General features: G+C 48.8%; 3 protein-coding genes across 3 annotated transcripts; all 3 read right to left on the bottom strand.

Annotated features, from left to right (window-relative positions):
- Nucleotides 1-2,005: 2,005 nt before the first annotated feature.
- Nucleotides 2,006-3,927, bottom strand: LOC117856775 (photosystem II reaction center PSB28 protein, chloroplastic). Its single transcript, XM_034739164.2, has 2 exons — nt 3,688-3,927; nt 2,006-2,783 (listed from the first exon to the last, which is right to left on the bottom strand). The coding sequence occupies exons 1-2, from the start codon at nt 3,761-3,763 to the stop codon at nt 2,323-2,325; spliced, it is 537 nt and encodes a 178-aa protein (XP_034595055.1). The 5' UTR covers nt 3,764-3,927; the 3' UTR covers nt 2,006-2,322.
- Nucleotides 3,928-6,500: 2,573 nt separating this feature from the next.
- Nucleotides 6,501-8,761, bottom strand: LOC117856773 (pentatricopeptide repeat-containing protein At4g19220, mitochondrial-like). The gene is made up of 2 exons (XM_034739163.2): nt 6,870-8,761; nt 6,501-6,706 (listed from the first exon to the last, which is right to left on the bottom strand). The coding sequence occupies exons 1-2, from the start codon at nt 7,809-7,811 to the stop codon at nt 6,644-6,646; spliced, it is 1,005 nt and encodes a 334-aa protein (XP_034595054.2). The 5' UTR covers nt 7,812-8,761; the 3' UTR covers nt 6,501-6,643.
- A 941-nt stretch (nt 8,762-9,702) lies between these two features.
- Nucleotides 9,703-10,779, bottom strand: LOC117855482 (uncharacterized). The gene has a single exon (XM_034737850.2). It carries the CDS (start codon nt 10,554-10,556, stop codon nt 10,086-10,088), a length of 471 nt encoding a protein of 156 aa, XP_034593741.1. The 5' UTR covers nt 10,557-10,779; the 3' UTR covers nt 9,703-10,085.
- Nucleotides 10,780-13,168: the final 2,389 nt, after the last annotated feature.

The following is a 13,168-nucleotide window of genomic DNA, read 5'->3' as shown; positions in this document are numbered from 1 at the left end:
TGCTTGTAACTCAGAAGTTACTATTTCACCAGTCATTACGTTTGATCCTTTTTATCGTGCCGTTTTTACTGTGAAGAGATTTGCACCGAAAACTATTGGTGCATAGTAGGGTTGACCGGAACAGGGTAGTGGAGGTCATGTCAACTCATGGACCACTTCAAAGTTCAAACGTAGCATGATGTATTTTTGGGAAGATGGGGAGGATTGTAAAGCCACTACTCCAACTAAAAAATACTACCACCATACGGTCAAGCTGACTATTCATCATGATTGAAATCAAAGAAAAATATTCGAGCTGATATGGTCAAAAATGCAATTTTTTTCCAATGCAAGTTGAGGAAGAAGATACTCAAAACTGATAATCAACCATGTGATTCCCCCCCCCCCCCCCCCCCCCCCCCCCCGAGGCAGATCAATCATGGAAAATTCTCATTGACGTTTTCAGTAGTTCATGATATGGGCCTGTCCAATGATTTCAAATTCAGACTAATAATATAAAAGGAATCATTTGTATATCCATTCCTGAACTTACCTGTCAAATTGTGGTGTCAAAAACTTGGGTGACACCGTGCCCCTTGGCAGATGGTAACAAAAGAAGGCCCTGGACCCGAGGAATGATGGACAAGGACATGAAGGCAACAAGAGACACGCATGACAATTGGAACCCTCGCTGTCAATCCTCCCACAACAGAGCTGGCATGTCTGCTCCTCCATGGCTCCATCCATCTGAAACTTGCTTGGCCCAGGAACACATGCACACATCTGATAATCTGAGAGATCAGGTGTTTGCCATTCACACACCTGAACGAGACGTGAACTTACTGCCGGGTCCAGGGAGGGATTGTATCAGGGGCCCCTAATTTACCTGCTAATCTTCAGAAACGACAGCCATAAAGAGAAGGCGAGGAGAAAAGGGATCGAGGGAACAAATGTTAGGGTAGGGGCAACAAGCACTAGACCCTGGATGGCTCGATCTGCTTTTGATGATGCCATGCCCATGCTCGTCTTGTCAGTGTTATAGTTGGGCGCAGATGTGTCTGAATGATTTGGTGCACTATACTGCTGGAGTGCAGGTACAGACCCAAAGCTCCCATTGGAGGATGCTCCTCTTTCGTGATACTTGCTTATATAAGGTTCAGCCGTTTTTAGCGGACGTGCTATAATTTTTTCCCGGAGCACTTTCTGTAGTTTCTAGTGGACGTGCTAGAATTTCGTGATACTTGCTTAGATAAGGCTCAGCCGTCTTCACTACGTTATGTTGTTTTCACAGAGCACTTTCCTAGACTCAGAGAACGACAGAAATCTCATCTGAAAAAAAGAACTACAGAAATCTGTTGTGGGTCAGACAATTTTTATTTGCTGAACATGAAGAGAGAGAGAGAGAGAGAGAGAGAGAGAGAGAGAGAGAGAGCGCTGTGTTGTAGCTCACTGCAAAGGTACTGGACGTGACTGGAGAATACCACAGCAGACAGCACGAAGCTTACCAAAAAAGGACTCTACAAACCGACAGATCCCTTTTTATCAGGAGTGAGAGAGCGCTGAGATGAGAGAGCCATAGGGCAATTTGCTCCAGGCTAGAATAGTAATTCTAAAAGCTGGCTTCCAGTGTGGCCACATGCTCTGCGTCTGCTGGCCTGGATAGCCTGGCCATCGTACACGACACAGACACAGCGGCCGCATCTAGTTCCAAGCTAGCGAGTCAACCTATAACCTCCACCACTAATCTGTCAGTTCTTCCTGATAGATAATAAACCTCTTGTCATTGTCATGCCCACAGCTAAGCTAGCACAATCCGCTTCCTAATTGCGCAGTTCGCGCCACATGCAGCCTGGCACTAATTGCAAATTTTTATGTGTGAGATGATACGAAATTTAAATTCTCTTCCGTTTTGTTCAATAATCCAAATAAAGTATCTGACAAACCACAGACGTCCTTTCTTATTTCAGGCTAACCACCTGTAGGATAACAGGCAGAAAGTCTTATTGCAAATTTGTATGAACGCGCATAAACAAACATCCCATTTTGTAGAAATTTTTACCTACAAAAATTCACTCAAATCACCAGGGGAGGGGGAAGGGAAAAAAAATAACAGGCACACATCACAGAATCACACAGCCCAATGTCAAGTTTACCGGCCCAGCCCACACTCGAGTTACACTGAACTGAACATGTAGTCAAACAGAAACTCATGACAGTGTCAGGAAAAGAGAGAGAGAAAAGGGGGGCACTGAAGTGAAGTGCAGGCAACGGAGAGCATTGCCATTGCGTCGAGCTCTACCTCCAAGTCCAGCCATGAGAGAGATCGAGCTCACCGGCACAAGCTCAGTTCTTGACGAACTGGAGGCCGTTGGCCTGGGAGTAGCGCTCCATGAAGCGCATGAAGCGGTCCCAGTCCCGGGGCGTGCGCATCACGTACTTGGCCTCGATCCGCGCCGGCTTCCCGTTGACGAACTTGGCGCTCACGTCCACCGACTGCAGCGTGCCTTCCTCGTCGATCATGTAGAACCCCGTGATGTCGCCCAGCTCCGCCGACGAGTCGAACACCGACGGCTGCTCGAAGGTGAAGATGGCCACGCCGTTGGTGCCGTCCCGGGACTTGGTCAGACGCACGTCCGGGATCGTCTGCTCGTCCGTGCCCTGGATGAACTGGATCGACGGCTTCGCCATCATCACCACCTGCACCGACGACGACCGGGAGGAGCATGGCCGCGGTCGCGGCGCTGGCCGGCACTGCAGGGACATGCCGTTGAAGGACGACTGCAGGCTCTGATGGCTAGGGGTACCTGAACATAATTAAACAGCGAGTGAGATACTGCATCATAATTAACTTGAGAAAATAATATAAACTGAAACAGAGTTACACATGCAACTGAAAGACTAATTCCATGTATTTCTCATACAGCCATACAGGTGTAGAACAAAGGACACAAGAAATTAAGGAAGCTACCCATCGTGCTAGAGATGAGCTCATTCAGAAACTTAGATTTGTGTGATTTTTAAAAAGTATAAACTGGGTTGCTCAAGTTAATCTCATCAGGTTTTGCGCTTACAGGTCCTCAAGGTCATTTGAACAAGTTAGTGTGAGAGAAAAAAAAGAAATGGCTCCCTGATGTGTGTAAACAGGCAAAGCCTGATAAATATCTTCTCTTTCTGGAACACTTCCCATGAATTGACAATATTCACATGGACAATCCTGTTTGTGTGTGCTAAGAAGAGATAGGGATCGATTCCATTAGTCCTAAACTCCATCCAAATATTTTATGCATCTTAGTTAAGCAGTCTGAACACTGCGCTTTCTGCACACATCCTTCTGTTTCTCATGGGACTAACAATTCATCATAAAGCTATCTACTCCAAATATCTTTATACAGTAAGACCTTCAAGAAATTGTTCTGCACTTCCTTGAGGCAGCTCCCTAAACCACAAAACGCTAGAAGAGGCAGCTGAGAATCATCAAGTGATACATGCGTATTTGCTAATTAACTACAGTACTTGTACCACTAGCTTAACGCCATGTTTACCCTAAACTCAATGACACCCTTACAGAAGCATGATGCAGCACAGGCCTTCATATCCTGCAGGCAGGTATTCGCGCATTGCTCCTAGGCACCCAGCAAGCGATTATCCTACATGATTTCGACTGCAAAATAGAAAAAAACGGGAATGCAGTTTCGATGGGGACGGTACCTGCAACACACCGACGGGGCTGTGCTCGGGCCGAGACCGGCGAGGCAACGGCAAGAGCCTTCATCACAGCAGCCATCCTGCAGCCTGCTGGTGGCTCTTGAGGCAGCTTGCCGGAGAAGCTGCAGGGCTGGTGTCCAGAAGGAAGGAGAGGAGGGGGGAAATGCAGAGGGAGCAGCAGGTTTGAGTGGTGCAGAAGGGGACGAGAGTGAAAGGGGTGATTGGGTAGTGGTGTGTCCAAAAGACAGCCATCCATCATCCTCTCTGGATTCTAGTCCTCTCTTCTAAACAAGTACCTCATAGAATCCCTCCCCGTTTCGAATATTTGCACGTATGCCCCTAGTGCTTAATGGGTCCTGCACTCCTGTATGCCGTTGAGAATAACTAACCATCCTTTTCAAAAAAAAAAGAGAATAACTAACCACTCATATTGTTATAAAAAACCCCCCTACCCATATCCACCCCATCCTTCCTTTCCTCTCGCTGCTCTCAGCCTGTCTTCCTTCGAGCATGCAGTCGTGCGGCGGGCTCTTAGCCAGGCAGTGTGAGCACTGAGCAGGCTCTGAGGTGCGCGGCCGAGCCTACGGCTGAGTCAGGGGAGCAAGCAGAGTCGGCAGTCAGTGAGTGACATGTCTTATTCTGCTCCCTGCCTTCCTCTAGCCTGTCCTCACCGACGACGCCCATCTCCATTCTTCTCTCCACTTCTCTTCGACCAAACACCGGCCAGCATCACCATTCAAGGAGGGCATGGGTAAACACAGTTGTCAGGACTCAGGAAGCTTGTGCTGGGGGAGGGCACTACGTTGGAGAAAGGCACTCTATCAAATTATGTTCAACCGGTATTTGAACTAGTCAAGTATTCAAGTGTAACAAAACCTGGAAGTTCCAGTGGACTAGAGAGTGCTCAAATTTTGGTTCATTTGCAGTTATATATTTTCATAGTTAGTTAAAAGAAATGGTCAATAAAAACAGCAGTGGAGTTCAGGTACTATTGCATTTGAACAAGAGCAGAATTGGAGAATTAATATCATGTATAATTTCGATCATGTTCTAGTTAAACCTCATAAACATATAGTACAAGGAGTAGGCAGCAGAGCTTTCGAATAAGATACCACTATACCACTGTCTTTCTTGAGAGATCTTGCAGGAAGAACTTGGTGAAGTGAACAAACATTTTTTTTGCGATTCTTGACATTGTATGGCTTCTGCAGCTTTTGATCTGCAGCTTAACCAACAATGCTATGACCATGGGGCTTCACCAATCCTTTATCTTGCAAAATGCTCCTAACTTGGATTGCGCCATTCCACATGTCTCTATGTGCATAAAGGTTTGAAATAGTTACATAATAGCCACTATTTTCAGGTTCCAGATGGAGCAAATGCTTGGCAACGGATTCACCCCTCTTGAGTTCACTCTTGCTACTGCAAGCATTTAACAGTGCACCCCAAACTCCATGAGCTTGTTGGGATGGTAAACTCTCCACAAATTTCTGTGCTTCCTGCAGCCGACCAGCCCGCCCAAGCATGTCTACAATGCACACATGATGTTCTTGTGTTGGGATAATCCCAAAATTTTCTGACATAAGGCGGTAATACTTCCATCCTTCATCAATAAGCCCAGAGTGACTGCAAGCTGACAAAAGAGCAATAAAAGTGCTTCTCGTTGCTTTTGTTCCAGAATCAATCATCTTCGAGAAAAGTTCTATGGATTTCAATCCATGGCCATGAAATCCAAAGGCTGATATCATGGAATTCCAGCCAGCAATTGATTTTTCAGCAGAAGCTTCAAATACTCTGACAGCAATATCCAGTCTACCACACTTGCAATACATATCAACAAGTGATGCTGAAATAAAAACATTATTTTGCAGACCAGACCTGACCACATGCCCATGTATGTTCTTTCCTTGTCTATAATCACCAAGTTGTGTGCAAGCACAGATAATACCAACTATAGATATTTCATTAGGTACATGATCTTCCATCTTCTGATAGAACTGCAATGCCCTCCAACCTTTGTTATTCTGCGCGAAACCAGATATCATACAATTCCATGAGCATAAATTTTTATCTCCCATGCTATAGAAAACTAACTCAGCACTTTTAGTATCTCCATAGCGGAAGTACATGGCTAACAATGCATTTTTCACCCTCAAGTTGGAAGCAAGCAATTGCTTCAGGATCGTGCAGTGGATGGATTTTCCTAGTGACTGAAGATTAAGATTTCCACATGCCGATAAGATGCTAACTAATGTAATACTGTCAGGATTTATAGCCAAAGAGGAATGCATGAACTGAAAGGCTTCCAATGCATCTTTGTAGAGTCCATTCTGTGTACAGCCAACTATGATTGTATTCCATGAAACAATATCTGACACCGGTATTATTCTTTCTATGAGCGAAATGGCAGCCAGTGGGTCACCACAGCTTATATACATGTGCATCAACGCATTAACAGCTGAAACTTCACTTGCAAGTCCATACTTTAAACTGAAAGAGTGAAGTGATCTGCCAAAGCTAAGTTCTTCTGGACTAGAGCATGAAGGTATGACAGCTAGCATAGTGGTCAAGCTGCAGAGTAAGCCCTCAGAAAGTAATCCTTTGAATGTTGATTGTGCCTCTTCTCTCAGTGAATCATTTCTTGAGTAACCAGAAATCATTGTGTTCCATGATATAAGGTCTCTTCTTGGCATTGTCCTAAACAACAGGCTCGCAGTAGATGATTCGTCGCATTTCAAATACAAATCAAGTAAGCTATTTCCTACAGACGGCTCCTCATGAAGAAGTCCTTTTCTCATTATGTATCCATGAATTGCTCTTCCTTCAGAAACTAGGCCTTGATCACCACAACATGAAATTATGGTCACCAAAGTGGCAACATCTGGCTGGTTCTCCAACCTCATTTCCCGAAAAACAGTAAGGGCTCCGTTTACTCTTCCATTGTTAACCAGCCCTTTGATCATAGCATTCCATGATACCGAATTCCTGTTTGAAGTGCTTGCAAAGACCTTCTCCGCAGCATCTGGCAGCCCAAAATCAGAATAGAACGTCATGAGAGAATTCGCCACCGAGCAAGATGCAGTGTCCTCATAACCAAGTTTGACTGCACAGCTATGCACAGACTCCCCAAAGGAGAAAAGATCATCCAGACGAGAGCAGGCTGAGAGGACAGAAGAGAGGCTCACCTCATCAGGCTGAAAGATGGAACGTGTCATTTCCTTGAAGTACCATGCTGAGACCTCAGAAAGTCCATTAAAAATGCTTCCACTTATCACAGAGTTCCATGAGGTGGTATCCCTGCATGGCATCCTCTGAAACACAACCTCTGAGGAGAAAAAATCACCACATTTTGCGTACATGTCAACAAGAGCGTTCCACAGGCTCAGATGGTCGGCATCCAGGCATCTCTTTGCTGCCATGCCATGAAGCGCCATCCCGTGCTCAAGGTTACCCGCGCGGGACGCCCCCGACAGCATGACAACCACCGTCGTCGAATCAAACTCCCCGAGTTCGCGCGCCATCCGCCTGAAAAGAGCCGCGGCATCGTCGTACCGGCGACTCAGCGTCAAGGCGCTGATGGCCGCGTTCCACAGGATCACGTCGGGGGCGACGGTGGCCTCGCCGAACAGCGCCTGCGCGGCGCTCGCGTCGCGTACCCTGGCGTACGCCGTAAGCAGGGACGTGCGCACGGGCGGGTCCAGCACGGCGCTCGTCTTGAGGGACGCGCAGTGGAGCGACGCGACGACGTTCGCGTCCCCGGTGGAGGAGGATGCGGTGAGGGCGCGCACGATGGCGCCGGCCCTGCTGCGCGGCGTTTCGTCGAGCAGGTGGTGGGCGTTGTCCGCGGGCGCATGGTGGGAGGATTCGCGGGCGGCGAGGACGACCGGTGGTCTGCGAGCCGACGAGATCGGGAGCATCTTGGTGGCCAGTAGGCATGGATTTTGGCGTCGCATCCACTGCCACAGCGCGTCGGTTTTCCGGTGGCTTGCCGGCGGTTGCAGCTCCGCTCCGGCGGCATTGGAGGCTTGTGATCCTTCAGGTATGCAGCAGAAGAGCTGAGAGGGCAAAGGAAAGGGGTGGCGGGCCACGAGGGCCGAAAAATTCCTATCCGCTTGACAGAAACGCATGATTTTGGCCCAGCCCACTACTGACCACGCTATGTTTTGCGGTTCAGCCCGCTGAGCAGCAGCACAGCTGTTGCTTGGGTCCTCTAAAAAATTTAAAAAAATGTTACTTGGGCCTGTTGTATGATAGGTTACCCCGAATCCCACGATTTATTTGAAATTAAAATCGCTAGAAAAATGTTCAAATTCAGACCAGTTTTCAAAACATTACTAGAAATGAAGCAGTTCTTCTGATCCAAGTCAAAACAATAGGCAGTCTACGGGGAACTGTGCTGTTTGTTTGAGGCCACGGCCCACCGGGTTTGTTCTGGGACAGGCACGGCTAGCTGCCTAGCTCCAGCCTCCAATGACGTAGAGTTAACTTTCTTCACTCGCCAGAACATGGCACGACATGCAGGGCCGGATTCTCCCCGTTCCATCCAAGGCGGCACGGCGTAAACCAAAGGAGAGGAGATTCGCGCGCCGTTACCAGCAGCACCAGGGATTCAAGTCTCGCCTCGCGCTCCAACCGCTACGGCGTCATCAGCAGAGTCGACTACTGATCGGTAATCGAGTAGCAGACGAGCACGTGACTGCCTACTTAATCCCTTGGCGTCTTCCTCCTACAGCTACCCTAGCCTGCACAACGAGGAGGCGAATCTTCTCATCGATCGCGCACAGCTCAGAGATCGGCCAGCTCGACGTCACTCTTCTTGCCTTCTTCTTGCTAGGGCTGGACCTCGACCGGCTTCCCCTCAGGGCCACGTTTCACAGTAATACTGTCAATGGATGGTTAAAACTTAAAAAGCAAAGCCAAATAGATTTTACCGAGGCATAATTGCAGGGTAATTCATCGGAGATGGAGCTTGGGTGCAAAATGGACACTGCACGTGAAGAAGTTCGCCTGACGACGACATGCATGGCCGATCGATCCCATCTTACGCGGATGTCTTTTTCCTATCATTGGATGCCACTAGGAGCCGTTTGTCTATCATTCACATGCACATCTCGTTTCAACTTTGGTGAGATTTGCCTTGGCTGCCTCTGTTCTTCAGGCACAAGTGCAAAGGGCCGCAGCATCTGAACTTACTGCACTGAGAGCAAAGCTGTATGCAACAAGGGAGTCATAGTGAACGTGAATTGGTGCGCGCGGTTATCCTCAAATTAAGTTCCAACGACCTACATCCAAGAAAGAAAATAATCACTGCAGATTCACTTACACTAAACTGATGACTGCAAGAGCCATCACCACCTCTCAATCAAAACGCATTAGATTTTATTTTATCAGAGACAACAGTCAATATTCTTGGAACACAGTTCAGAGGCCACGTGATCTTCTCCAATCATGGCTGTCTCAAACCACGAGCGAGCTCACATGCCTGCAGCCTGCAGCAATTGATCATGTCTTCAAAGTTAATTTCTTGGCAAAGCGGCAATGCCAGAGGCTTTATGCTCATAATCATGAGGCGATGATGAACCTAAAGTGTGATGCCGATCTAAAAGGAGCAAGAAAGTGAGAATATAGAATTTCCATGTGGAGTTCCAGTTCCACTTTGCGCTTTCCGGTGAATTATCATGGTCACTTTCAGAGTTTTCTACTCATATAGAGTCAGTGATGGAAAGGAAACAATCACACACTTTTCCAGGTTATGCTTTAGTAGAAGCATCGGAAACAATTTCATATCATGCGCTACCATTCCAATGATCTGATCTAATGAGCTGCAAATTATAGGAGCAGCAAAACAATCACACACACCATGATTGCTTGTAAGCAGAGCCTCTGATGCCCTTGTGGCCTCTTTCGGATGACCTGTGAGGACTATTTTCTGAAGAAAATACGAGTAAATGAGCAATTGGCTGCAGCTGAAGAATCAGCAGGCAAGGTAGAGTATGAATCAAGCAAGAAAGGATCCAATTGAACCTCACATAAGGTAGCAATTAACTAATAATCCCTCCAAATTTATTACAAGAGCCACCCAAATAATCTCAACTTAACAAAGGCCACAAAACAAAACAAAGGCTATAACATAATGTAACCCCTCCTCCCAAAAATATGAATCAAAATAAAAAAAAACTAAAATTTACAGGAGAGAACTAAAAGCTGAAGAAACGGAGTAACAGTTCTTCACAAGGACAATGAGTAGTGCAATGCAAGGTGCAGAGCCAACCCGACCAACCAACGGCCAACTTTCCTTGCACGCCTGAAGGCTGACGAGACAGACATGCGTGCTCTGCCCCAGTTGTCCCGTCTACGAGGAGCCGAGGTGAGGACCATGGCGGCATGGCTCGCCCACTCCACTACACCGACCACATGGCCAGCAGCGCGACGACAGGGAGCGCCCACGCCACGGTCGCCGCCCGGGCCGGCGGCGGCGCGGGAGACTGCGCGGCGACGGCGGGCGCGTAGCCGGACGGCGCGAAGGCGGAGTTGGGCTCGAGCGCGTCGGGGTTGGGCGGGCTCGGGCTGGACGGGATGGTGGGCTCGGCGTCGGACGGCGGCGCGGCGGCGCCGTCCTCGGCGGGGGAGGGGAGCACGGGCATGATGTCCGGCGACAGCGCCAGCGCCGCCGGCGGGAGGGCGGAGTGGGGGTGGTGGCCGTGCTGCCTGGGGAGGCGCGGGAGAGGCGGGTACTCGGGCGCCGCGGAGATAGACAACGCCGGGAGCTCGGACCACGCGGCGCACGACGGCGGCGCGTGGTGGAGCGCCAGCACGGCGGCGAGGACGGCGAGGAGGAGGAGCCGGCCGCCGAGCGGGCGCGTCCTCGCCATTGGTCGTTGTATTGGTGTGCGGGACCGCGTGTGCTGGTGCGCGGCGAGGCGAGAGGTCGGAGGATTGCTTGGCGATGTGTGTGCCCTGCGGCGGCGGCCTTGCAGTTGCAGAGCTCGTGTAGCGCAGCGGGCAGTGGGTGAGTGAGAGATAGTGGGGAGGTGAGTGGTGGTCTTGTTGCGTTGGTTTTTGGGGTTTGGTCGGGGTGGGGAAGCGGGTGGGCACACCGCACATGTTACATGGCGGCACGCGCTCCACCATGGCTGACGCTGTGCTGCAACTGCAACGGCCGGTGAACGGCAAACATGGCCAGGACGGCGGTGCCGGCAAGTCTCGCTAACGTGAGGTTCAGTCAGTGCAACTAGAGTCTTTGCTAATGTGACGACACGTACGTGCAACTATGAATGTTCTGAAGAATTGTCCATGGTACAAGTTGTTCGTTCGGTCAGCGCGCGTAAGGGAAAAACAAAAGAAAGAAAGAAAATTCAAAATTGGAACAAAACAGGACTGAGTCACAACTCAATTACTCAAAGTTGCCTTGTGAGTGTCACAAACCTTCAAATCTCGACTTCTGTAGATGACAAGAAAAAATAGAACACAAATCTTCGGCAAGGAAAATGTATCACAAATCATCAAACGGGAGTACGAAACGGACATCATAAAATTCAAATTTTCAACTCTTGAATCTATCTACAAATAAATAGCAATTACTCCGTATCTTAAAAGATAATCCCAAATTCAAGTTAACGTTTTTATCCGTTGGTTACAAACTTGAATAAGTCAACATTAACTTTTTTGTTAGCTACTCCCTCCGTCCCAGAACAAGCTACATTTAGGTTTGAATTCCAAAGTCAAATCTTTTTAACTTTGACCAACAATATCTCTAAAAATAATTTAGAAAAGATTACATATTATAATAGTTTGTTTCAGGATAAATCTACTAACATCATAATATTTATATTATTAGTCTCTATGATTATTTCACTATTTATATTTACAATCAAAATTGAAAAAGTTTAACTTTGAAAAAGTCCAAACGTAGCTGCATCCTGGAACAGAGGGAATACTTTATTTAGTGAAAAAGAACTGATTTTACAAAAAAAAACTTTTGACAAGTTTGAGGGTAGTATTGTTTGCTGGTTTAATTGGGTGATGCCTCGCACCTGCAACGGTAAACACGCAGGCGCCGCCGGCGGAATCTGGAGCGCCAACGGGAGCAGACAAAGCGGAAACGGACGTCGGCAGACGGTGGGCATGTCGCCGGTGGGCAACACGCCGTCATCCAAAGCGCCACGCGGGTTCCACCACGCCGGCCGGCTTCCGGTGAACCTACGGCCGTACTACGCCCACTAAGGTATTCACGGATTCACCTCCTCCTTTCGCGTTCTTCTCCCGGAGGGATTGCTAATCCCGAACGCCGATCGCCGCGCGCCGCGCGCAATCCGGCCGGCCGTCCCCAAAGCACACCATAAGTGGTGAGATCCTGGCATCCGGCGGCGCTCGTGCTGCCGTACCATGGAACCCGTCCATCTGGGCGAGAACCTAGCTCCACCGTACCAGGCACCAGCACGCGCTGCACGGCTCGCAGTCTCGCCGGCTCGCCGCCCGCCCGCGCCCTGCGTCAAACCGCGCCGCCACGACGGCGTCGGCCACCTAGATGAAGGTAGTCGACGGAAACTTCTCCCTGGGAAGCTGGAACACGCTTCGAACCATCTTGGCCCCAGGTGAGCTGGCGGCGGAGGCATCGCCATTGGCGCCGCCCAATCGGACCCTAGGGGGGTGGACGGTAAATGAAATGCCGTCCACCCCTTGGGCCTGTCCAGGACGCTGGATCGGGCTTGTACAGCCCAGATCGACGCGGATCGCTGCGGTGACAACATGGCGGGCGGGAAGTCGGGTGTTCACGCATCCCTTGGAATCGAGTCGTCCTTCAATGGTTGTGGCGTGGACCGTGGAGTTCGGGAGAGGGTAGGACATGTCAGGTAAACACTTCCATAGAACGCGAGCTAGACAGCATTTTCGCATCCATCCTGCAACCGTATTTTGCCTTCAGGAATCAGGAATACTCACATGCCTTCTTAAAAAGAACCTCCCTTCACGACTGCAATTCCTCCATGGCTCCGTCCCGTTCCATATCAACTCTCCGATCAGAATTATGGATAGGTTTTAACTAGAAAGAGGTGACAACTGAAATTCCACTATTCGCTCCTGCATTCTCACATAGCCTGGATAGAATACTTGGCTTATGAATGTCCTGCACTTGCTGTGCAGCATTTGTTCTCTGCAATTTGTATGACCTACTCAAAGAATGCAAACTGCAGAATGCTTTTCTTACGAAGGTTCATTTCTTCACAGATACGAAGGACCACATCATTCCTGAACTAAAAGGTGAAGGTCTCAGCATCATGTTAACTACCATTTTTCATTGTACATCTTCGAATTAATCTGAGGTTCTTCTCTTTATTTTTTCCCCTAATATGTTCCTTTCCTGAGAGGCCATCATGCATATACCTTTCCTCAAAGGTCGAGGCTTGCAAGGTGCAACTCTGCATCAGAATATATGCATTTTGCCTTCAGTAGATATCCCCAGCACTCAACTACACTACACTCCAGG

Source organism: Setaria viridis, chromosome 5 (genome assembly GCF_005286985.2).
Source record: "Setaria viridis chromosome 5, Setaria_viridis_v4.0, whole genome shotgun sequence".
Classification (NCBI taxonomy): Eukaryota; Viridiplantae; Streptophyta; class Magnoliopsida; order Poales; family Poaceae; genus Setaria; species Setaria viridis.
This window is presented reverse-complemented; position numbering and strand designations above follow the sequence as displayed.